We start from the raw sequence: 26,663 nt of genomic DNA on the forward strand, positions 1-26,663 counted from the left end.
AATAACCTTGTCTCATTTTCTGTATATTGTAGGATAAGGTGTGCTTTAGATTGAAAAATGTGGATAACTGCCTCAGTTCTCTACTTCCCTAGGTTTAGAGGCGGCCATTAGCTTTCATAAAACCAAGATACTGGGTAATGATTAAGAGCTTGGGTTCTGGAATCAGATTATGCTTAGAATACTAATTCTAACATTTACTAGCTGCGGTGTGACCTTGGACAAATGGACTTAAGCCCTCTGACACCAATTTTTTTTCATTTATAGAAATAATAATCATATCTCTCTCATAAAACTGTCATGAGGATACAATAATATAATGCATGGAAAATATTTAACACAGGGCCTGGCTCATATGAGAGTTCAGTGGATGTTGATGACGATGAGGAGGAGGAGGAGGAGGAGGAGGATGATAATGATATCATGTGAATACGGATCCATCACTGAGTAATGTGTGACCTTGTACAAGTTGTGTTCTCTACCCTTAGTTTTCTCATTTGAAAAATGATGATAATATTAATAGCTATGTAAGGATTAAATAAATGTAAGGATTAAATAAATTAGGGTATATAAAGATTATACTCTATTTCCTGGCACCTACTAAACATTCCAGAAACATAGTTTCTGTTAGTAACAAAATTTCCCTAGCAGAGTAGGTGAATGTTTAATATCAGCACAGTTGCTTACCTCTGGATTGAGGCGTTCACCATTCTTTAACCACGTGTACCAAGGGTTTGGCTTTCCACTAGCTTTGCATTCCCAAAACAAGCTGTCATAGATGGACAGGTATGTATTTTGGATTTTTTGTTCCCATTCTGGAGGGGCTGTTTCAAAAAGAAACAACAGCAGCTATTTAGCAAGTCAGTTATCCAAGACATTATTTTACATTCCAAGGACTGTAGAAATCAGAAGGACAAGGCTAACTGGGTCTGGTAGTACTGTACACACATGATTTGAGGGAAGAGAAATGCAGGACCCCCAAAGTGGGATAAGAGAAGCCCTGTTGTAAATATCGGTGGACCTTTTGCGTAAGATTGATGTTTGCCTTTTGTCATTTTGCTGCACCTGTGTAACAACTTGAGAGTTGTGGGAACAAGGCTGGAGAATAATTCTATGTTAACTATTAGTATATAGGTCAAGTTAGAAAATGTATATCAAATCTGAACCCTCTGTGGGCAAAAGGCCATTGATTACATTTGGATTAAGCTAAGTAAAATAATTGTATCTATACCCGATATAATTACAATTCAGTAGTTTGAAGCGTAAATCAAATATCAGCCTCATCACATTTTAGTACGGTTATAATCCAGTTTTTTTTTTTCTCTACATAAAATTCTTGACAGGGAATGAGAACTTTTGGAGTTGTATATAGGCTAAGCATCTAACTTTGATCCTAGGCATGAATTTTCCAAACCTTATTTTCTAATCTGAGAACTAATCTACATAGTTCTGAAGCAAAAAGCAACTGGTATAATTGATGTTGAAATGTTATTTAAGTGTAAGGTCGTATTATCCTTTCTAACATTGATGGAAACAGGGGTGTATAAGTTAAATGCTTTAAAATTAATATTTATTCTATAATGATGATAGGAAATGTTCTGGATTTGCAATTTAATCCCTCTCCTTTGTTTAGATCTATTCTAGATATGTTGGGGTGGAGGAGCCTTCCTTTGGAATCTCAGTCTATTACCAGCTAGGTGTTTTACATGTGTTGTACTCAATTCTTCCTCCAAACTTTTATAGAGGATTTTGTTGTATGGTTGTTAGGTAACCTGCTCAAGAAGACATAGTTAGAAACAGAGAAACCTATCTTTTTACTCTGAGAGCAGAGCCAAAGTCAAGGGCTTGTGTTCAGTTTGTTTATTTGGGAGTGCTGGCCAAGGGTAAGGTGTCAGGAAAAGGAAGAGTCAACAGGGAAGGAGAGAGTTAATGCAAGGATGAGTTATTGAGTTGACCACCAGCACGGACGATTGTTACTCCATCCTCTGTGAATGTATAAGGAATGTCTATAACTGCATATCCAGGAAAGGAGGAGGAAGCATTTATTCATTGGCTCTTTTTCACAGTTATTCAAGGGCAGTGCAGGTGTTAACTATTAGGACATCCAGGTTGTGTGTGCTTAAGTGCTGAGTAGGTTCTTGAAGGGGCCAAAGAAAACTGGAGCAGGAAACAAGATGGCCTTCTGTGGCACCTGCGGTAAGACTCTGTCAGGCTACACCTGCAAACCACGGTGCTGAGCTGGTCACTGCAGCAGTAGTTGGAGAAAGTGGAACGGAGAGTCTTTGAAATGATGCACAAGTATATCTGACTTTCAGGGTGTTTCCACTGTAACTTCCGCTCCCACAAAGATAGAACGTCCTTCAGGGAGGAGAGGAAGAAATCATGATGTCCCACTGTGGTGAAAAGTAAGCCTAGATTACCTCCTGTGGAAATCAGGGCAACTTCCAGTTACAGAACATGTTTTTCACAACCTTGAGGGATAAATGAAGGCAACCCTTAGAAGAACTGAGTGTATGGGTGAAATTGATTCATGTTTCTATTTATTATTTTTAAAGTGTATAATTTGTAGGTAATTGTTCAGAAATTGCCCTAACATATGTTTGACCTGGAAGAAGAAATGCATGGTCATATAAAATCCACATAGCTTACAGGAGTTTGAGATATATATGGTTTGTTGCTTAGTGCAATAACTGTAACTTCAAACCATATTTATTTATTTAATGTGTACATTCTTTGGATGCTTAGGATTCTGAAGAACAAAGTTTTAAATCTTCAACTAAGTAGGAACTACATAAAAAAAAAAAGCTTAGGATTTCAAGTCTACCATATGGGCTTGGGTTTTAGATTTATTTTTTCCTCCATCAATGGTTATATAACTCACTTAACTCCTCTAAATGTGTTCCGTTTTTTATAATGAAAATAATATTTTATAAACTTATTTTGGAGGTTATAAGGACACAATATAGATGGATATTTTTCTTCTGATTACTTTATTATTGATTATAAATGTGTCACATAGAAACATGTCACATAGAAAATGACTTTTGGCCATGTATAAATACAGTTTTTAAAAGTCCCCTAGTACAGATGTATTAAATTTAGCGAAGAAGTTAATAATATTTTAAAAGCAACAAACATTTTGATAATTATGAGGTATATTTTATATTTTTTTTGCATCAAAAAAAAAGAAAAAGTGAATTTCATGCAAGTGTGTATTTTGGCCTGGATGAAAGAAGACATAAAGGCAACTTTCAGAAAATATATGCTTTCACCATCTCTCTTAAGTCCATGAGAGATTCTGATAATTGAGGCAAATATATTTTTTAAATGAAGTAATCAGTTTTTTTTCTATTACCTACATATGAGTAGACAATTATTGGAAATATAAACAAATACTGAAAACTACCATTAAGTATTATGTTTCTCCTGTCATTTTCTCCTTCTTTTGTTAAGTTCTACTTGGGATTATAATTAAGGTTTTCATAGGCTGTTGCTGAATGTTTAAGGGAAATATATTGAATTCCATTCTACTTTGTGTTGTAAACATCTATGGCTTTTACATAACATTGCTGATATTTCCAAGGCAATTATAATAAACAATAGCATGCTATTATTTATTAGCATACTATGCTGAAATTAAAGCCGTAATTTAAAAATGGTCATTCCCATCTGCTAATCATTGTATTAATAAGCAAACTTTCCTGGAAATGTGTCTTCTCTGTTTTTCCTATGACACTTTTCCACAACATGCTAAAGACCTTCCCTATTTACTATGAAGGATATGACCAATTATTTCATATACTTTTTGAAATTCATTAGCTCACCATAGAAAATGAGTTGACCTTTTGCAAGATTTCTTCCTCGAAGGTTACTTGCAATGCACTCATAGACGCCTTCATCTTCCTGTTGAAAGTTTGGGATTTCAAGGATAGCTTGGGATTTGCTGTACTTGACTTTCCCAGGCAACGGGCTTCCATCCAACCTCCTCCAACTAATATCAGGGACTGGACTAAACAGTTATACCTCATTAGAATAGAAGATGGTTCAGTCTTTATGACAGCAGGATAAAATAAGAATTCCTTAAGGATAACTCTCAAGGAAAAAAATAAATCAATATATTATATTGTGACTAGTTTTCACGTCATGCAGTCATTTGCCATTCACTCATCCAGCGATTTATAACACTTTATTAAGAGCCTGTCATGTGCAAGTCACAGTACTAGGATCAGGGAATAAACTGATGACTGAACTAAACATGTTTTCTGCCCTCATGTTGCTCACAGACTAGTGGGGAAACAGGCAATAAACAAATTATGAAAAACAAATATATTTGTAAATTGCAATAACTGAAACAAAGGAAATAAGGTGCAGAGATAATAGCAAGATTATATTACTTTAAATACGGTGGTCAGGAAATTCTTTGTGAGGATGTGACTTTTAAGAGGAGGCAAGCTCTCTCTATTTACAGATTCTAAGACAAAAATACAGATTCCTCTATAGCTAAATTGGTACTAATATGTAACTGAAGACATATGTGATGGGTGAGTTAAATTATCAAAGGGGATCAGTATTATATAACAGACCCAGATGAATTGGGAGCACAGAATCTATGATCCTCAAAAGAATGTACTTATTTACACCCAAACTTAAAACAAAATGACATAAAAGATAACTTTACATTGTACTCTGTCTCTTTTCAGAAAAAATTTGTAAAGAATTCCTGTATTTATAGGAATTTAGCTTAAGGTCTTAAATCTAATATGTTTAGTCTAATACGATTATCTTTTAAAACAGCAAAAATACCATGGTGAGGAAGGCCTCACTTGTACAGATAGAATATAAAGAAATGTAGCTTGTAAAGTTATAACCAGAAAATCTTCCCTAAACCAATCATTTGTAAAATCAATCCCCAATCTATTCACACTATCATCTTTCCTTTCTTACTTTCAAGTAATTCTTCATTCCCTTATGGATTTTCAGGTGCTGTAAATATTTCTGTTCTAAACGTATTTCAAAAAAAAAAAAAAAAATAGTAAATCATTTTGCAAAGCCAAATTAGAAAACTTTGTAGGCAATGCAGAATTTTTTTCAAGTCCATGAAACTGGTGTAGGAGAACCATTCAGTCACATACAAAGTGGTTGACAAATGAAGATCTACTGAGTCTGAGCAGTAACAACAGCAGAAAATTGGTGGTGATGACTGAGTAGAGACTTCAATTAAAGCAGGAAAACTGATGAAGGCTCAGGAATTTTTTATTGCAAACAATGATGATCCTGCTGTGCAAATCAAAGATATACATCATGCAGAAAGTCATACATGTGCTCACACATATTTCACAGGAAACATACTCCCCAATCAATGTTTGATTCATCTGTTTTTCTCAGAATTAGCATATAGTGACAAATACAACTTGAATTTTGTTAAACACAACATCATTATGTATTATGATAAGTTTTGTTTTTGTCCTTTTAAAAAGCTTTGCCACTTGCCACAACTTTAGGTTGATATTTTAGTAAAATGGCATATTCTTGCCAACAGTTAACCCAAAGAACTGGTTTTCTTATTCATTCATTTTATGAAATACCAAACTAAGAATAAAAATAAAGTTCTAGAAGAAAGTTTACTCACAGAGAAAGATCTTCACCAAGTCTGGGGCAGTATTATCCAGTTTTTAAAAATACATGTAAAGTATATGTGAACATGAAAAGTTAGTAGCTATAGGTGGTGAGAATATGAATGCCTTTTATTCTCCTTTTTTCTGCTTATCTCAATTTTTCCATTATTTTCTTACAATGAGCATGTATTACCCGTGTAATAGAAAAATTCTAAGAAAATTTATTTACAAAGAGAAAAATATTATAAATAGAGGCTCTGATATTTATCTGAATTCATGATCCTTTGTTGTCTTTTTATGATAGTGTATCTCTGAGGTTTATGACAAATACATGCAAAATATTCAACTAAAAAACATTTTAACCTAAAACATTCAGACAAAAAAAAAATTTCAGTAAAGACTATTTTCCCATTGTTATATCATTGTTCTTTATTTTAACTATAAAGACAGAAGTCCATTTTTAACCTAACTAAATATCTAAATCTCTGAACCAGAAATTAAATGGTTTGACATTTAATAATAATAACTATAATAATATCACAATGAAGAGCTACGGTTTATTAACCACAGACTATGTGCCAAGCACTATGTGTATAATGTGTAAATATAATTTCATTTTCTCTTTCTATAAGTGAAAGTGGCACAGCTGGGATTTATTTCCAGGTTTCTTTGTCTCAGAATCTGTGTGCTTACAAGACAAAACAGACATCACAGCTACTGTAAAATCATCCTCTGATAGCTTTCAATTTTTGTGGTTTTGTAAAAGTGGATCACCATCTTAAGTGGCCCAATTAAGTGGGGGTAAAAAGAACAAGTCCCACCAATCCCAATTATTGTGACCTTTCCCTCCAAAAGAACTCAGTGAGGACACTGGAGTCTCTGGACAAGCATTTTTCCCTTGAAGGATAAAATAATGTATCCTATATAGACATACCTTTCCAACAGAAGTAGTGTAGCAGATAATGTCAGTGCTTCACCCGTTTTCTTTCTTATCCCTTAGCACCCCAAATCCTGATGTGCTTTCACCCTCAACAGTTAGTACATGCATCATTTTGCTGTCAACTACGCTTAAGCCGCTGTAGCTAACTTTTCCTTCACAAAAAAAGAGCTGAAAACAGGAATTTACATACTCCCTGGGGCAACTCTCAACCAATAACTGACTAAATGAGGCATAAATACTCCAGCTCCCCTGCTCCTGATGGTGGAATACCTCTAGGTGTGACCTGCACTCTTTCTAGAACTCCTGTACAAGACTGAGGCAAATATATCTTCTGTGGAACTTTGCATGACATTATACTCTGCCTGACTACTCTTTTGTCCCAAGTGGGCTTGTCCATTCCCTGATGCGTTCTTCATAAAAGCTCTTCTAAAAAGTCACTTTAAAAAAAATATCCTTTCAAGATCTACTTTTGGAAAATAGCTTATTAGAACCCCCAATATGCTCTAATCATATTCCACTTTGATTATAATACCAACTGTAAGTACTTCTCAATATGGTACTTCTATATAGCCACTAGACACATAAAAATGATATTCTGTGGAAGTGAACATTAATGGCATATAAGATAAAAAACTGAGCAGTAGAATCCTTGTGAAAAACCATGAGTGTGGTTTATTTTCAGAACAATGCTCTATAGGGTCAAAATTACACTAGAAGGCAAGAAATGTGAAAGAGACATGAGGCTGAAGAGAGACATAAGTTTCTCACTTAAAGAACACCCTCTAGATCTTGTTTTTCTTACCTCAGTTATGTTTGGAGTGATATATCTTCTCTCATAAACCACTCAACTATTGAGAAGCTTATAAAAATTCAGTGAACTGGCTTCTAACGTAACTTTCAATTTTGAAGAAAGGTATAAGAATTAGACCTCTGTATTCTCAGTCTGCAGTGGACATGTGTTGGTTTTTGTGTGTGCATTTTGATTTTCCTTAGAAAACCCAATGCTTACTGTCTTTAGTCTATCTGATTTGAATTGGGAGGACTATACCTCTGGCTGCAGGACTGAGCACAAGATTCAGGTCTTGCCATTAGAAGCTAGTGTACCGTGGCCACCATAGTTGGTCAACTCTGGAAACTAAGACAACCCAATCAGAGACAACTAGACTCAGTTCTGGGACTGCTTTTGGAGGAGTTATTAAAGAGAGGATCTTTTGTCCCTAGGGTTTCTTCAGACAGTGGGATATAGCTTGGAGCTTCTAGACAGCACTTTTCCACCACATGGAGAAAGTGTCTTTGAAAGTCAAAGTTAACACAAAAGAAGGTAACGTGGGATTCTTTATATGTCTAGATTAAGTCATGCTTGATGCCCAAAAAAATTAAAAAAAAAAAATCTCCTTAAACATTTCCATTAGTCAATACAGTCTCTTTTTGTCTTATGCCTTTTTGAGTAATTTTCCTGCTGCTTTCGTCCAAAAAAAGACTTTACAAATAGTGTCTGAATGCCTGGGTTCAAATCCTAGCTATGTAATTTTCTATCTGTGTGATCAAATTGTATGATATGGTAGATTCCTTCAGGATATCATATTTTATACTCTAGATATTTTAGAATTCTCAGAGCAACTAAACTATCAAAAAATAGTCACTCAGACATTTAAACTTTTTAATCAAAAGTCTTATGAAGTGCGTTTCGTGGCTATATTTCATGTTAACAAAACTTCTAATGGGAGAAAAATCAAGCAGTTTTATATGATTTCACAGTTACTAATTAAACGTTGAGATTTTGTTTTCAGATTTGTTATGTCAGTACAAAATATGAATGTCATGAGCCTCTTGATTACCACTGGTAATGTGAGATATAGGATCATGGAGAATACATGTAAAACATGTGCATTTTAATGAAAAGTTCCCATTTAGTCTGGGCACTTTTTATGAAGACACTAAATGAATTGCTTTAGATTTCACACCGTCTCTCTTTTCTGAAGACATGCCAAATGGACAGTGGGTAGAAAGAACTAAAATCAACGAAAGATGAAATTATTTTAGTAATGAGCTTTAGTTTTAAATGCAAGTTAATTTTTCCAAGAGATAACATTCTGTATAAATGATAATACTAATACTAGTGCTAATATTAATAACAAAGCTATTATAATAGAATACTATTTATACAGTACAGAGCAGAGTGCAGTTTTTACACTTACCAGCTATTGCACATTTATAACATAAATATTCTCATTTATAGGATAGGGCTTAACACTAGTATGTAAGTCACAGTATTAGAGTGAAGATTAAATGATATAATACATTTCATGTGTTTAACACACTGTCTAGAACACTTTAAACAATATATTTTTTGTGTTAACGACAAGTTAAAAATAATTTAAGATTATTATGTTACTGTCATTATTTCAAAAGCCAGATTCCTAGCTTATATTTATCTGTTTTCTATTCTCCTTTAAGAACTCCATATGACTAGGCATTTGACATAAATTGATTTATGAATCATACATAAACTAAAATCAAATCTCCATACTGTGAACGAAATGGGTACACAAGCATGCACATATTTCTCTAGAAGTAAATTTCCTGCTTCTTCCTGTTTAATACACTGGCTGGTAAGGAGATAATACCTCTGATCATAGCGGTAATGTTCATTTCCTCCTCATGAGAGCAGGGATCTCTCAGGTGAGATATAACATGCTTTGCTGTAAAATACTTTTTTTTTTTCAGCCTGGCTTATCATCTAGGGCCATTACGGTAGAGAGGAAAGGAATTAGACAACATTTTCCAAAGAGGAAAAAAAAATGCGTTGTAAGAAAGCTGAACGTTTATTTATGAATATTAATAACCATTAATTGAGTGCTTACTGTATACCAGGATTGTGACAGATGGTGTCCATATGTCGAGTTAAATACTCAGCTGGAAGTTGTTAACAATCCTAATTACCTTTTTGGAATGGTACTCACGTTTAGACAGGTAATTTCTGCTAAATTATGACCTGCCAATTCTCTACCACTTAGAGTTCCAGTACAGGCTAATTTACTGTGATCCACCTTCCAATTCTCTTGAGTTGCCACCCATTCAGTTATTAGCACTAGTAGACGCCTCCTTCTGTGGCTTTAGCATTCTATTTAGGATCTACCTAGTTTGTCCACGATGATGATATTAGTGATGTAATATTCTCTGGCAGTTCATTTTAATTTAAAATAAGTGATCTATTTAAAGTGCAAAGTTAATATATTAATATATGAAGAATGCCATGCAGCAAGGGAGATCTTTGAAGGGTCTTCAGAATGGAGATTATTATTAAGTCTCTTGAAACTCTGTCGTTTAAAGGTTAAGTTAAAATACATGGTGCCATCATCATCCTAACTACAGGTATCAGCCATTTCTGGCAACATTTCCCTTTCAGTTCCAGTTCCTCCCCACTTCTTTTTTTTTTAATCTTCACAAATATGGTGTCAAAATCCAGCTTGGATACAAATCTCAATAAAGAAAATCAATTTGAAGCAACTCTCTCATCCAGAGTTTCCTCAGACCATAGATGAGGCATTCATGAACCGTGTATTTCAAAAAACTTTGCAAAAGCCTTTTCTTATTTTGTTTCTATATTTTCCTGAAATGTGAGTCCTCACAGTTCTAAAATACTACTAGATCATAAAAGCAAAGTTTCTTTCTTCCTCCTTCCCTCCCTCCTGCTTTCTCTTTCCCTCTTTTTGTCTCTTTCTTTCTCTCCACCCTTTCTCCCTTCCTTCCTTCCTCCCTCCCTCCTCCTTTCTTCCTTCCTCCCTCCCTTCCTTTCTCCTTTCTTTCCTTCCTTCCTTCCTTCCTCCCTCCCTCCCTCCCTCCCTCCCTTCCTTCCTTCCTCCCTCCTTCCCTCCTCCTTCCTTTCTTCATTCCTTCCTTCCTTCCTTTTTCTCTCTCTCTCTCTTTCTTTCTTTCTTGCCCCTCTCTCTGGTATTGTGCTTCTTAAATAAGCATTGCCATAAATAAGAACTTTCATTCCTTACTCTCTTGTCATTATGCTTTTACAGAGTGAGCATCCCATTAATTTTATCTGGAGACAGAGAATACATTTGTTAACCCTCTGGCCTAGTTCAACCTGAACTGGAAGTTAAATTAAAGCTATTCACACTCTTGTACGAACTCTGCTTCAGTTCTATACTTTTAGCCATGAATAGAATTTTCATTACTAGTGCTATTTGAGAAAGCTTATATTTCTTCCCTGGATTTCTTAAATCTCATTATCCACAGCTTAAATCCAGGCCATACCAAGTTTTTTAACTAGAAACTGGTACAGAGAACCTGTTTCCTAAGATGCTTATATTTGGGATTATTCTTAACTTGAAACTCATTTCAGAAAATCCCGTCAGTGGCCATTTTTAATCGAAGAGAGGGAAGCAGAATAACAAACCCAGCAAGGAGTGCCTTTGTTAAATTTTCAGACTTCAGCTAGCTGCTTTCATTTCCTCAACTTGAAATATTCATACAAAGAGCTTGGAATACAAGATTGTCCTATGGGGATACAATATGGATAAATTCATGAGTTCTGTAGAAAAGCAATCTTACTGTTATGGAAAAAGGAAAATCTTTTTTTTTTTTTTTTTTTCTGAGTGATCTAAACATAGTCATGATCCTGTTCTACTGGTCAGTGTGTATACCAGGTTTCCCTTGGGGGAAAAATGTTATCATGTGCATGTATTTATCTGGTATTTGACACTTGACACTACAGTTGCTGCAGCCAATTGAAAAGCCACAGACGGTTTAGATGTAAGAGCAGTGGTAGCAGAATAGTACTTACATGTAGAGTGAAAGGACACAGATGAGTTTTGTGTAAATGAGTGCAAATTACCTAACGTCTCTGAGCCTCAGCTTTCTCTATAACTAGAGGTAACAATGAGTATGTAAAAGTCTTCTTGAAAGGATAAAATGAGGATATACTATGAGAATACACTCTGAAATATAAAGTTTGAACCAAAAATAAAGCTTACTAAGTCGCCTTATTACCATGATGATCACATAGGGACAGGAAGGTTCTATCATCCAAAGAGTCCCTAAGACTTTATTGCTATTTTCTACTCCACAATGTGAGTAATAATTTGCACATGAAACATAAAACTGGAGCCCATAATTCAAGGTGTGGTAGAGCCGAAAATGATACTGCACTTAGCAGTTAATTGACAGCTTCTCCATAATGTTTTATTAATACATAATATTAACCCTAAATAAATACTTCACCAATCATATGAGTGCTATGTGGCACTACAGCAGAGAAAATGATAATTTGGTTGAGGTAGGTTCTCGAGGCACATGTTCCTTCAGAATTATGTTCAGAATTATAACTCTTTAAGAATTATAGGGCTTGACCTTAACTCTGCTCATAATCATAAACTTTCATATAAAGGAGACATTGTATATGGTTTATTATATTTAATCATTCTATTATTAATAGATCTAACATTTATTGAACACATTATATGCCAGGCACTGTGCTAAGTGCTTCATTGAAACCATATAATAATACCATGAGACACGGTACTATTGCTATTAACATTTTGTAGATGAGATTGGGACTAGAATAGGTTGAGTAACATGCCCAATATCACACAGTAAGTTTTCAAAGAAAAGTTTTGAGCTAAAGTCTGTCTTTCCATAATGAACTCTAAACCACCATGTTTTTCTGCTCCCACATGAGCTAACCAGCTACAACATGAGAATCACCTTTTTAGTCTGTATAATGTGTGCTTAGAAATATATTCTTCACCTAATGAGTTAACATGTTTTATAATCAGTGGGTAGAGTTCCTTTTGTCCAAGGGCCAGAAGATGAAATCATAGAGTTGTTTTTTTTTTTAACATACTGAGATGCCTCCAAATTCCAATAAAGTTTCTAGACATGGGTTCCAAGGTCAGCTGGAAAAAAGGAAGTAACTTCTTTTCCTTCAGCTCAGTTCCAACTTGGATTTGAAATCTTTCTCTCCTGCAATTGCCAGTTACTTAAAAAGTAAGAACTGTAGGTCTCCTGAGAAAAGTGGTGATAGACTGGAATGGAAAGGATGAACAGTCACTTGCAGAAGTATATATATTCTTCTTGGATGATTTTTAGAACCTTTAAATTAATTTAGTTTTGGAAACAGCAGTGTAAAAATCCAATTTTGTTTTTTGAAATAGAAAAAGAATGAAAGGAATGTTTGCCATTGAATTCAGCATGTGTGTAAGATCAAAAGAGACCCAGCTTGTAACCTAGGGTCCTGGTCTTTGAAAGTGGATCCTCTGCAGTGGTTCTTCAGGAGAATTTGGCAACATGTATCAGAAACCTTAGCTTTTATATTACTGTTACCCAAAAATTCTAATTTTTAAAAAATATACTGAGGAAGTTCCCATGGAGATGGGCAAAATATAGCCATTAGAATATGCATTACATCATTATTCCTGACAATAAAAAATGAAAACAAAACGAAAGGAAACTAAATGTCCACCAGTAGGAGACTGACTGAAAACATACATCTGAATACCCCACTGTCATTACAATTGAGGGTACAGAAAACTGTTTAATGACCCAGAGATACATTCATAGTGTACATTAAAAAAAAAAAATTAAAACATTTTACAGAAGAATATGCTGAAACAATTTGAGCAGCAAAATAAAGCAATATTGGATTATGACCAAAAGTATGAAATAAATACTAATCAATACTGATATAAATAAAGGATTGGATAAATTAATAAATGAGGAGGGAGAAGTGAAAAATCTCCAATGAGGAAGAATTCCAAATAAATTACATAGATTAGAGGAGGTGTAGCATGACTCCCTACTCATTAGGTGTGGACAGCACATATTAACCTCCTTCCAAAGACTCAAATGTAAAGAGAGAAAAATGAGTATGCTTATGGTGGAGAATCCTGACAAAACTGCTTCCGCCAGGTGATGAAGGGCAGCATCAGTAGCCATAGATCATTGTGATAGAGAGTAACCTTAATATGATGTGCGAAAATGGCACCTTACCTTTGTAGTCTTCTTACCCAAGACCCATAATCTCAGACTAATTATAAGAAAAATAGTAGACAAGTTCTAATAGAGGGCCATCCTACAATAAAACTGACCACCACTCCTCAAAACTGTCAGGGTCATCAAAAACAAGAAAAGTCTGAGTCACTGTTACAGCCAAGAAGAGCCTAGGGAGACAAGAAAACTCAAAGTGGTATGTTGGATGGAATCTTGGAATAAAAAAAGGACATTAGGTAAAAAAAACAACAACAAGGAAATTTGAGTAAATTATGGAGTTCAGTTAATTAAAATGTATTCATGTTGGTTCATTAATTGTAACAAAGGTACCATCTTAGTGTAAGATGTTAATAATAGGGGAAACTGTGTGTGGCATTATATGGGATCTCACTATACCATCTGCTCAATTTTTCTGTTCTAAAACTGTTATTTCAAAAGTATTAATTTTGAAAAAAAATGTATTGATGAAATGGGAGAAAAGGAAGCAAGAATCTTCTATTTCTAAGAGATACGAAGGACCCCTTCAATAACAGTCTAACATTAGTTCTACCAAAGGAATTGAGAGTGACTGTCTCCAGTCTCAATTTAACAAGGAGTAACCTGGGGAAAAGATAATCCAGAAAGCTCCCAGAGTGACTATCCTTGAATCTTCCTTCATTGAAAGTTTGTAAGGAAAGAGCAGATCCCAGGAGAAATGTGTGATCACATATTGTTACACCAATCCCGTTTTCAGTAGCCTGCAAACTCCCTGGGGCCTTTATATCATCTTTATTTCCCCAGGGCCTAGCCTAGCATCTGCTGCCAGGAGAATTCCTTTTGACTAAGTGAAGGAATAAAGGAATTAATTATTGAATGAGGTATTTAATGCATATTTGCTAAGTTAATAGATACTGGAGCTTAATTTGCCAAATGAATAAATGAGGGAATGTCAATAATCCTTATAAAGATTAAACACATTATTTAGAAATGGTAAATCCATTGTTCTGAGCAAGTCCTTGAGGATTGTGTTAGCACAGAAATAGAATGCAGAAACCCCTTCTCTCCCTCCTGTGTATTCCTTTATACCTCCTCAGCCAAAGCAGCACTGACAATGACCACAATTAATAAAATTGTTATAATTTATTGATTGCCTATTATAAGGCAGGACTCTGGTAGGAAAGTTTAATAGTATTTCCGGTCCTTACATCAGTCCTATTCTCTCTGTCGTCTATCTATCTATCTATCTATCCATCTATCTACCTAGTTTTTACCTTTGTTTTACAGATAAGAAAACTGATCATAGCGGCCCAGCTATTGACAGGGGATCTGAGAATTTAAACCCTGATCTCTTTGAATTCAGTCTATACTCTTTCCAGAACACAATGTTGCCTTGAAATGTTAGTAAATCTGCTGATAAATCTTTCAGCCCCAGGGTGAGTGTGTGTGTGACTGTGTTTTTGTTGAGGGGTTACTATCTTCCAATTTTTCAAAGATTGGCTTGAACATTTGTCAGTTCTCAGATTTGCATGGAGTTTACCATACTGTTTTATGCCAAGCAATATAAGATCATGATAAAAAAGCAAAGCAGTTAGTGAGAACCTAGTGAGTAGGCTTCAGTATACATTGTGGGGCAAACGGGACAAGCTATGTTAGGAAAATAGTCTGCCCTCTATCCATTCAATTCAATGAGGAAAATAAAAAAGCTAAACTGCTTATTAGACATTCAAATGGGACAATTTTAAGATATCTCTCTGACTTTTTTTTTAAACTAAGTGTTAAAAGTCTGAAAAATTTGAATTTACCTAGTTTGGTTTTAAAATACTGTCATCTTGACTGTCTTGAGCAACCTTTCTGTGGTATGATCTGCAATGATGTCCATATGTGTAAAAAGAGAAGCAAAATCAAATAGCTGCTCTGTCATCTAAAAGTTCTGGAATAGATCAAAACATCTTGGTGAGACTTCAAATTTATTGCTTGACATTAATAGTCAAGCTGAGTATCTTTTTCTTCATAAATTAGAAAAAAATAAATAAGATATACATGTATAAAGGGCTTCCCTGGTGGTGCAGTGGTTGAGAGTCCGCCTGCCGATACAGGGGACACGGGTTCGTGCCCCGGTCTGAGAAGATCCCACATGTCGCAGAGCGGCTAGGCCCTTGAGCCGTGGTCGCTGAGCCTGCACGTCCGGAGCCTGTGCTCCACAACGGGAGAAGCCACAACAGTGAGAGGCCCGTGTATCGCAAAAAAAAAAAAAAAAAAAAAGATATACATGTATACATAAATATAGTCCTCTGTGTGAAGGCTCCAGAACACATAGGAACATTTAGTGCAGCGACTAATTTCATTTACATTCCAGAGCATTGACAGCAAAGTTACTAAATTAAGATTCACACACAAAAAAGAAAAGAAAAGTAAATATGTTTGGTTGTTTACAAGGGTGGTAGGAGAGTTATGAGGGATATCAGTTTAACTTCTTTACTAAGAGCAAAGGCCTATGTTTTCTTGAGAGGAGACACACAGATCTATAAGTCAATCATACTACATTTGCATAGCACCTATCCAAGGAGTTTCTCGGGTGTTTCACAATACAATTAATTTGCAGCTTAGATAATTAAGAGTCTGCCATGTTAAACAAATGAGACAAAAGTGAGAGTTGAAAGCTGTGATCATGTCAGCTCTGAAACTCCAACATAGAAAGTGAGTTGCATGTCCCCAAAGTCATAGTAATTAAAGTTCAAGCAGGTATCTGAAGTTTTGTCTTAATTATTCTATACTCACATTAGCCTGTGGTGGTTTGAGATGGTTAAGGTCTATGAGTAAACACTCTAGCCAGCCTTCTATAGACCTCACTCTCTATACTCCCTGTCTGCATGATTGCAGCAGACTCCTAGGTTGATTGGCATGTTTTCTGTGCTCTCCCTAATCATCTACCCCAGACTTTTATAAATGGTAGATACTGCCATCATCGCATACAAACCAGTGGGTTGTATGCTCCACAATGGCCCTGATTGACTTTTAGAAACACTTTTCTTCTCATTCAAAAGCAGCTTGAATTTTGAAAAGGTTATCTTTGAATCCTTAAAAAAATTAATGTATAAAATTGAACTTACTTTTTTGCTGAATTATTAGTAATTACAGAGAATCTAAATGGGAAATACAGCCATAATTTCATTCCCCAAATAACATCTTTTTACCATTTTGCTGAAATGTTTCAAGCCTTTTTTAAGGAAAACACTTACAGAACTGAGGGCTAACTACATCTGCACATGAGGAATTAATTCGTATATTAAAAGGATAATTTGATGTAAATATCAAATGGCTATGAGCATGAGTTTTGAAGTCAGAATCAGTGATATTTAGATTTGAATCCCAGATTTACAACTTACGTTTATCAAGTCATTTCATTTCTCTAAACTTCACCTCATTTACCTTCACAATTAGCCTTAAAAAATACCTGGGTTTTAGAGATGTGGGATTAACTGGAACTGTATTTACCCTGCTGGGAACAATTAGAAAACTGGACAAATATAATGGGAAACAAACTGATTCCAGAGATGTAACAATGGGTAGCACAAAACTGTGATCCCTAAAGGAGGGGAAATGTATGAAGTAAGCCATTGGAATCCCTGATTTTTGACCTGTAGGCACTTTCCAGAACACGGAATCAGGAAGCAAACATAAATAGGACAAGACTGCATCCCTGAGTTGAGGAGACACAGGTGACTGAAGTGGCTGGGATTGCAAAGCAAACTATCAGAGAGGATGAGACTAGAAAAAGAAAGTGCTCCAAAAATCTACGTAAGAGTGTCACATGAAGCTGGGCAAAGAACAAATTTTAGAGCTCAAACAGGGCTAGAAGATGTTAGAGTTCCACCAAGCCCGAGAAGAGAGACTTAGCAAACATTTAGAGCATTCAGTTGGGAGATGCATCTTAGAAGTAAACAGGCCTTAGACTAACATGTACTCTATATCTACCCAAGGAAGTTTAATAATAAGCTTTAGAAAGATGAGATTCATCATAACTTCTATCAATAAAATCCAATACTTGAAATAAATATACCACAATGCAGCATTCAATAACCCAACATTTATCATGTCTCTAATTCAATCTAAATTACTAGTTAAACTAAAAAGCATAAAAAATAGGAATCATGATAAGAAGAAAAAACAGTCAACAGAAACAGATCTGTAAATTACAGAGATTATAGAATTAGCTAACAAGGACATTCATACCATCAATAGGGCTCCTGAATGATAGCTGGGGGTTACAAGTAAAGAAACTGCAAACCGCAGTCTTTAATTAAGAAAGAGTCTCTAGGGAAACCCAAAGACAAGAGGAAAAACAAAAACAATGGAGGAAATTTTAGCCTCTGACACCACAACTACAGCAAACAGTAAACACAGCCTAACTCTGTGCCAAATAAACATAAAAATTTACACCAAAATCTAGTGTAAAATCACTTCTTTTTACCTGTTACATCATATCTAGGTTTCAGCAACAACAAAAAATATATAAAAGGCCCATTGACAAGTACAAATGCAGAGACAAAGCAAGCATTGGAACCAGACTCAAATATGGCAAATATTTTTAAAGTATCAGACTGGGAATTTAAAATTTCTAAGATTAATATGTTAAGGGCTCTAATGGAAAAAGCAGACAACATGCAAGAACAGATGATTAATGTAGCAGAAAAAAAGGAGATTCTAAGAAAGGGTCTGGGGGATGGTGGTGTGATTAATTGAGAGATTGGGATTGACATATATACACTAATATGTATAAAATGGATAACTAATAAGAACCTGCTGTATAAAAATATAAATAAAATTCTAAAATTCAAAAAAAAATTATAGACATAAAAACACTGTAATACAAATGAGAATGCCTTTGATAGGCTCACCAGTGGGCTGAATGTGATGAAGGAAAGAGTAAGTGAACTAGAAGAAATATCAATAGAAACTTCCCAAATTAAATTTGAAGAGAAAAAAAAAACAAAAAACAAAAAAACAACAGCAAAAGAATGGAATATCCAAGAACTGGGGGCAATTACAAACGGTGCAACAGATGTCTAATGGGAATACCAGAAGGAGAACAAAGAGGGAAATGAACAGAATAAATATTTGAAATAACAATGACTGGAAATCTTCCAAAATTAATGACAGCCACCAAAGCATAGACCCAGGAAGCTCAGAGAACAACAAGCAAGATAAATTCCAAAATAATCTACCCATTCAAGAGAAAGAATGTTCCCAGGGATAAAGGGAATTATTTCCTAATTACTTAGGAAGTATTTCCACAAATATTTAATGAAAACTAGTCAGTATTTCAGGAACTGTCGTAGGTCCTAAAAATAAAAAACTAAATAAGATGTGGCATTGACCTGTGTTATTTTTTTGTTGTTGTTCCTCTTTCCTATTCACCTATCCACCTACTGATTTCCTTCCTCCCTCCCTACTTTCCCTCCTTTCTCTTATTAACTAAAATATTTAAACCTTAGTTTCATGAATGTGTAGTTTATAGCATAAATAGTAGTCAGTAGTTAGCAAAAGTGTTTAGAAACATTGTTAATAAGAAAAAGAACTTTGATTCTATTCTTCACTGAACCAATTAGCTTGTTTCAGTTTGGGGTTTATCGAACTTATTACAGAGAAGTGCAGTACCTCAGAAAGTGAACAAGTAGATTTAAAAGGATTTATACAAAGCAGTCCCAACATTTGGGGAAACAAATAACAAAACCAAGTGCTGAACAGCAATATTTTTATAAAGAGCTGTCAGAGAACATGATTATAATTATTCAATAGTTTGTAAAATGCTTGGCAATAAATCTGCAAATAGAGATTTATAATTTAAAAAGTGGTTTGATTTTGTTCTTTTCAGATTGTTATTTATGCCTATCACGTAATTAATTGTCTAGGGAGTGCATTGTTTTTATGTTTGTTAATGTTGCAAATTTTAAAAAGTCAGTAAAGTATTTGGTAAATGTCAAATTTTTTAATGGACTAGAAAGCTTCTTCAGTATGTTTGCAATGTTTCAACTATAGTGCAACTTGTTTTCTGAAAACTATTGGCGAGCATATATAAAAAGTCTTTTTGTTAGTAGCTAAAATTTGTATAATATTTTCCAAAGTATACAAAGCATTTTCATACACTTTCTGTTCATTTGAAGAAATGAGAACTAGATCTGCACTTCAGTTACACAGAATATATGTTTCTTATACATGACATTTTAACACTATCTCTTTGACCCTGTGGATGCTTTGGACTTTCCATTTTAACACCTAGGCATTTCAATTCCATATTAATAATTTAGTAAATATAATTTCAACATTAATTTTGGCAGATAAAGTGTTTTTAAGCATACTCCATTAAATCAATTATTTCCTTGACAATTTTCTATGAGGTGCAATTAAGTAATTCTCATCATTTTCCCATTCTTCCTTAATTTTATTTCATGTGCTGTAGTTCCTTTAGGTATAAACTTAACAATGAATGTATACTTTATCATTCAGGGTTTTTTTTGTACATACACATCAGACTTGCCATGGTTTTACATGTATTATCCACTCTCATCTTCAAAACAAACACAGGAGACAGGTATCATTATAACATTTTTTGTGTGAGAATATGGGAATTCATAAAGCTTAAGCAGCATGTTTGCTGATGCTCGGACAACTCTTGAGAAAATTGGGAATTCAATCTGCCTCCTCTGACTTGGAGAGCAGTTATCTTAAGCATTTACTCCAAAGTTTCTAAGTTCAGAACTTCAAATCAGGTGGGACTAAATATGAATCGCCCTCTCTTTCTTATCAGAAGCATAAAATTGAACAGGTTACTTGTATAATCTGAGCCTCATTTTACTCATATATAATAAAAATATTATGTACCCTGCATAATTATGAGGATTATGTATGTCATATAAATTCTTAGTTATAAATGATTAACAAATGAAATTTATTTATATGAGATTCTTGAGAACCAGCCTCAATCCCTTTCAGTTATTTATTATATGAGTATTTTTTAAGTTACAGGAATCCATATTTCCTGATGCCAAACATGATAGAATAACCTATTAATATTATTTTCAGATACTGTCTTTCATTGGTTTTCTTTTTAAATTAATCAACTAATTGTCAAAGTATTTTGCTGACATTTTATGTTTTTTGTATACTTTATTTTCTGAGAAAGCTTGAAAATGGTGAAAGTTCATCATGTCTTAAAAGGCAGGCAAACAAAAATGGACAAAGCCTCAATTTGTCACTTTTTAAAGAATAATTTGATCAATCAGTTATTTATTGGGCAATACTGTGGGACCAGTATTGTATAAAAATTAAATATGGTCTCTTAAATATATGAAAAATGGATAACCTGAGAAATTTAAAGAGCTACAAGATTTCATATATAGAAAGGAACCTAAAAGATGTAGTAACCAGCATTATTTGGATTACTCAGTATATTTACTTAATAACAAGATGCAGACTTTTAAGGATGTTTTCCATAGTTTGGAATGTAAGTCACTATTTCTGAATGTGAGGCCCACATTAAAAATAGACTCTGGATTTATAAGTAAGCCCTGAAATGTGGTAGTGAGAGTCAAGTCCTTTACTCTTCAAAGTATGTTCTGTAGACAAGAAGAATCACTATTACCTAGGAGCCTGTTAGATATGGAGCAATCAGACATCACCCCAGATCTACAGAATTTCAACTTAACTGTGCCCCCAGATAATCCATATGTACATCAGTGTTTTAAAATGGCAAATCTGATCTATCACTTTGTTACTTCATTCTGGTGTTTATGGGCATAAAAATAAAATTTGAATATTGCCAAAAAGCAAAGAAATGTTCTCAATATTCCATGCACAAAAGCAGATATTTGGCTGCCTTCAAAGCTTTCCAAACCTACTGCTGATAAACACTTATCTGAGTAAAATAAAATGCCTCCACTGCCAGGACAGGTTTGGCTCAATTCTAATTATCCACTATGAACAATGGCTTTTAATTAGTCTTATTTTGGACACTAGCAGTGCAGGTTTTTCATTTACAAGAGTCGCTGATTAATTAAGCAAGGAGACACTCCAGGCAATATATTTCTGGATGTAGGATGAGATGGAGTGAAGGATACGTCGAAAGTTTAGTGACCTGCTCACCGTCTTATACAAGCTCACTTATTCCTTTGCAGTGTGCTGCCTAAACGGGTTTCATTGTGCTCAAACTCAAGTAAATATCGGCTTATTTGGGGAAATTGCCGCCCCAATCACTTTCAGAGTATTAGGCATGTTTATTTAAAGTCCAATCAGAAAGTTCCACTTTTGCCCAGCATTTAAAGTCTATTTGCTAATTTACCTTAGAGCAGCATTTGAATACCAAAATACTCATTTGTTTTAATTAAAACAACCAGGAAAAAAAACAAAACAGAACCTTACTTTCCAAGGGCAAAGCATTCCAGTTTTATAGATGAATCCTTTGCAGCTTGAATAGTTTCAGGAAAATGCACTTCAATCTTTGGTTCATATTCCCCCATCACACCTGTTAAATACCAAAAGAGCTAGCAGCATTTCTAGAGAATAGAAGTTTTCTATGAAGCAAATGCTTTATTTACCAAAATCTGATTATTCTGTTGTTCAATTAACAATATTTTTCTATACTATAATGAGTGACAGAGGGCAATGAAACCTCATGGTGCTATTTAAGGAATTAGTTTGTTCCTCTCTCCCCTAAAAAATAAATATTTAAGGTATCTCAAAGTATCAGAATAGAGGCATTCCAAATTTCCCTATATTCCACAACAGCATCTTAAAAAGAATTAGTATTTCCAATTAAGAACTGAATATACCCAGCTTTAAAATGCTTCTGAGTTATCGAGCAAGTTTCTTCTCTAGAGATTTCTTGGATCTTTCACCCATTCACAAAACTCACGGGCCAGATCTGCTTAGGAATAAAGAAGTTTTTAGCTAACACTGTGTAATAGATCTGATACAGCACCTCAATCCAACATATCAGTACTTTTGCAGCAAAACCTTTGAAGTAAGTAGTTGGGATAAATAAAGACATAAATATTCTTATGTCAGTTTATTAAGGTTTTACCACTAAATGAGTTTACTGTACCCTTATAAAAATTTATTTTAATAATTTAAAATTTTTCAAAAGGAATTATGGATACGGGCTAAGATAAGACTAATAGTCTAAGGTATTGTAAATATGCTAGCTACCAGAAGAGTTGGAAAAAGTAGAAATGTATCTCCAGGCTATCCTCATTAACTTGATTAATTTAATGAACAACAAACTGTTGTTTAAAATGTTTAAATTTCTTTAAAACATCTTTAAAAATGTTGAATTTATTTTATTTTTACTTATATATCAAACACCAGAATAATACATTACTAACATAAATGATGTATTGGTGGCCAGTACAAGTGCACAAAAAAGTGAAATTTACAAAATACATATAAAATGAAAATGCCTCATTTTTAAGACCTTAATCATTCCAAACAGTCAAAGAGGCTCTGGTTGAGGAGGTCAAGAGTATTACTTCATTCAACTAAACTGGTAAACTTTATGTTTTCTATTTCTTTGACATCTGATATTTCTTGAGTGACTACTTTTAGAAGAGTTTTTTTTTTTCTTTTTTAATATTATGTATGATGCTTCTGGTCATTTTTTACCATAAATGTGTTGAAAAGAATAGAGGAGATGGAAGAATGAAGGAATTAAGAAGAGATAGAGGAAACTAAGAGTAGATGGGGGAAGAAAGGAAAATATGGTAGCGTTTCTATGCATATTATTGGCTCATGAGCTCTTGCAATCATGAAGAGTACTCACTGAAGGGGAGAAATTGGACTTATGAATAAATCTAGTGGTTGCTGAATACTGAATTAAGACCGTGAAAATATATTTGAATGGTTAGTGATTATAAAAGCTCTGTCATAAGTACTCCCTCTAAGGAGCTAGTTCCATGATTCTTTAGCCATCATTAACATTGTATTCCTGCTTTTCTTAAGCTCCTTAGAGAGGAGAAAAACTCAATGCAGTGTTACATTTCAAGTCCAGAATCTGATCACAAAATGCATCAACAGATTTTCCATCTTTACATTTCCCACTGTGAATATGTAATTAAAGAATCAACTAGAGGATTTTTCTGCTTCAGTGACTTCCTTAGGTTTTCTAACTCTCTAAATCTTGTACCAGCTTGACTAAACTACAAAACTCATCAAAGACCAATCTGAATTATGTTCCTTGGAGGAATATAATTAGTATGAATGTTGTGTTTCATTTTTCTTTGGAATGCTCATAATTAATGTTGACTTGATTTACTTTCCTTGGATCTGAATCGTTTACCTGCCTTGCCAACCAGGAAAATAAAGGGTGAACAAAAGATACAAATACGGAAAAGAAGGAGACATTAAAGAGAAGCTGTGTCATATGTCCATTGAAAATATATTAATTCAGTCAATAAGTTTGGCAGCATCCACACATGTCTACACACCTGCCTACTCTCCCAAACAAACATTGTTTTTGTAAACAAAATACGTCTTAAGCAAAGAAAAGATGATCTGTTCCAATGCCAGAGAAGAAATGGCACAGTATACCCAGAATCATCTATACTGTGCTATGTGGATAAATTATATAGTTTTCTATTTTTTTGTGTGATTTTCATCATATTGTGAATTAAGCCTCACCTCATAGATGATATGGCTCCACTGAACCAGAGGGAAGCAGAAAGCTCTACAGATCTCCCCAGGCTTCAAGATCCACAGATAAAGTATATCCCTAAGATAACTCATCATCTTACCATCAGTACGCTGCACTAATGGAGTGGGTGGTCCTTGAACACTTCTCTGGGCTTCTTTGTTTGTTATGTAGCAAGTATAGTTGCCAACATCTGATGGCTCCACTTTGGCAATGTACAAGTTTCCTGTCTCTTGTGAGACAAACCGCCTGTTGTCCTCTTGGACATATAAGGGGTTATCATTGAAAGTCCACGCATAAGATAAACCTAGAAAACAGAAAAAAGAAGTATTATCCTTACTGTATTCATTCTTACCTGAAAGTTCTGTGCCCTACTTCTCCATAAGTAGAATACAATTATACCCCTGCTTGTCCAGTTTATGCCTGTTGTCCTGCTGTAATTGTCATATTCCCTTATAGTTAAATATATCCCAATTTGGATGATATAGTCTCCCTATCCATCACTAGGTTTCTGTAATTAAGGATGTGGTGATAGGATGTCAAGGGAATAAGTGAATGAACTTATTAAGAAAAGCTATAAGATACAAAATACTAAGGACTCAAAATACACACTGAATTTCTCCAGCAATGCTTGTGTTGAAGCAGTGTTTCTCAATTTGCAGTCAGAAGGATGCCCGCATTAATCATGTTTAGGTGTACTTGCTAAAAATTTAACTTCAAGATGTAAGTTCAAGGACTCTACCACTGATCTTGGAATTCATTCATTCCATCATTCAATCATCACATAATTTCTGAACACCTATTTTGTGACCATTTTCGGACTTAGAATACAGCAAAGTAAAACCTATGCCGTATAAAGCTTAACCAGTTAAACTAGTTACAACTAGTGTGGATAATGTCAATGTGGGATGATATGTGCTTTGACAGAAGCATTGTAGGGAGCCCATAGAAGGAAGCTAGAATGATCTGTGGTCAGAAAATTCTTCTGAAAAGAATTCCATGTTAGGGACTTCCCTGCGGTCCAGTTGTTAGGACATTGCCTTCCAATGCAGAGGGTGTGGGTTCGATCCCTGGTCAGGAAGCTAAGATCCCACATGCCTTGCGGTCAAAGGACCAAAACATAAAAGCAGAAGCAATGTTGTAACAGGTTCAATATAGACTTTAAAAATGGTCCATTCATCTGTCGATGAATGGCACAAGGAGATCAGCTCAGTGTCCACCTAGAGGGGTGGGATAGGGAGGGCGGGAGGAAGACGCAAGAGGGAGGGGATATGGGGATAAGTGTATATGTATAGCTAATTCACTTTGTTATACAGCAGAAATTAACACCATTGTACAGCAATTATACTCCAATAAAGATGTTTAAAAAAATGGTGCACATTAAAAATATCTTTAAAAAAAAAATTTCCATGTTCAAACCAGAAGTATGATTGGGAGCTATCCAAGCAGCAGATGAGCAGCCAGACATTGCTCAGAGAATAAAAGCTTGAAGATGAAAAAGAACATATCAGTTTTGCTGAACATCAATCAATCTATCTCTGGAAATCTTATATATAAATATGAATATAAATATATAGAGACATATATAATTGATATAATGGACATACTATAAAATCCACAGATCCTAAGTGTTCAGTCCAATTAGTTTTAACAATCTAAACCCTGGGAAACCACCAACCCAAAATAAAATATGGAACATTTCCATCTCTTCAGAAATTTTTTTATGTCCCTTCTGGTCAATCTCTACCATTGTAACAACTACCTGATTTCTATCATCATAGATTATTTCTGCCAGTATTGGAATTTCATAAAAATGGAATCAAAGAGAATGTACGTGTTTTTTTTCAATTTTTATTTTATATTGGAGTAGAGTTGATTAGCAGTGTCGTGTTAGTGTCAGGTGTGCAGCAGGGTGATTCAGTTATGCATATACATGTAGCTCTTCTTTTCAAATTCTTTTCTCATTTACCTAAATTACAGAGTATTGAGCAGAGCTCCCTGTGCTATACTGTAGGTCCTTGTTGGTTATCAATTTTAAATATAGCAGTGTGTACATGTCAATCCCAAACTCCCAATGTACTGTTTTGTGTCTGGTTTCTTGGACATATTTTAATGTTTCCCTGTGTAGTTATGACTACCAGTACTTCTTTCCTTTTTATTGCTGAGTGGGATTCCATTCTATGAATATACCAAAATGTGTTTGGCTGCTTTCTTCTTGAAAAACATATGAATTATTTCCATCTCGGGACCATTGTATATTAGGTTGAAATAAACATTCTTTTCTAAAACTATCTGTGGACTTTTCATTTTTCTTCGTTAAGTTCTTAGGAGTGAGCCATAGGATAGATGCATGTTTTACTTTATAAAAAACTACAGAAGAACTTTCCAAAGTTGTATCGGTTGATATCTCCATCAGCAATATATGAAAGTTAGAGTTGTTCTAAATTTT

The 26,663-nt window shown here is 34.5% G+C and overlaps 1 protein-coding gene across 4 annotated transcripts in view; it reads right to left on the reverse strand.

Moving 5' to 3' along the window:
• Positions 1-26,663, reverse strand: part of CNTN6 (contactin 6) — a 293,831-nt gene that overhangs the window by 68,810 nt on the left and 198,358 nt on the right. The window contains exons 9-12 of one of the 4 annotated variants that reach the window (XM_065885736.1): positions 24,318-24,521; positions 21,952-22,054; positions 3,822-4,006; positions 685-821 (exon numbers count right to left, since the gene is read on the reverse strand). In XM_065885736.1, the coding sequence (XP_065741808.1) occupies positions 685-821; positions 3,822-4,006; positions 21,952-22,054; positions 24,318-24,521 (629 nt within the window). The remainder of the gene's footprint in view (positions 1-684; positions 822-3,821; positions 4,007-21,951; positions 22,055-24,317; positions 24,522-26,663) is intronic. The other 3 variants (XM_065885737.1, XM_065885738.1, XM_065885739.1) reach the window with 3 other exon arrangements.

The sequence above is a fragment of the Phocoena phocoena genome, chromosome 10, assembly GCF_963924675.1.
Source record: "Phocoena phocoena chromosome 10, mPhoPho1.1, whole genome shotgun sequence".
In the NCBI taxonomy this organism is placed as follows: Eukaryota; Metazoa; Chordata; class Mammalia; order Artiodactyla; family Phocoenidae; genus Phocoena; species Phocoena phocoena.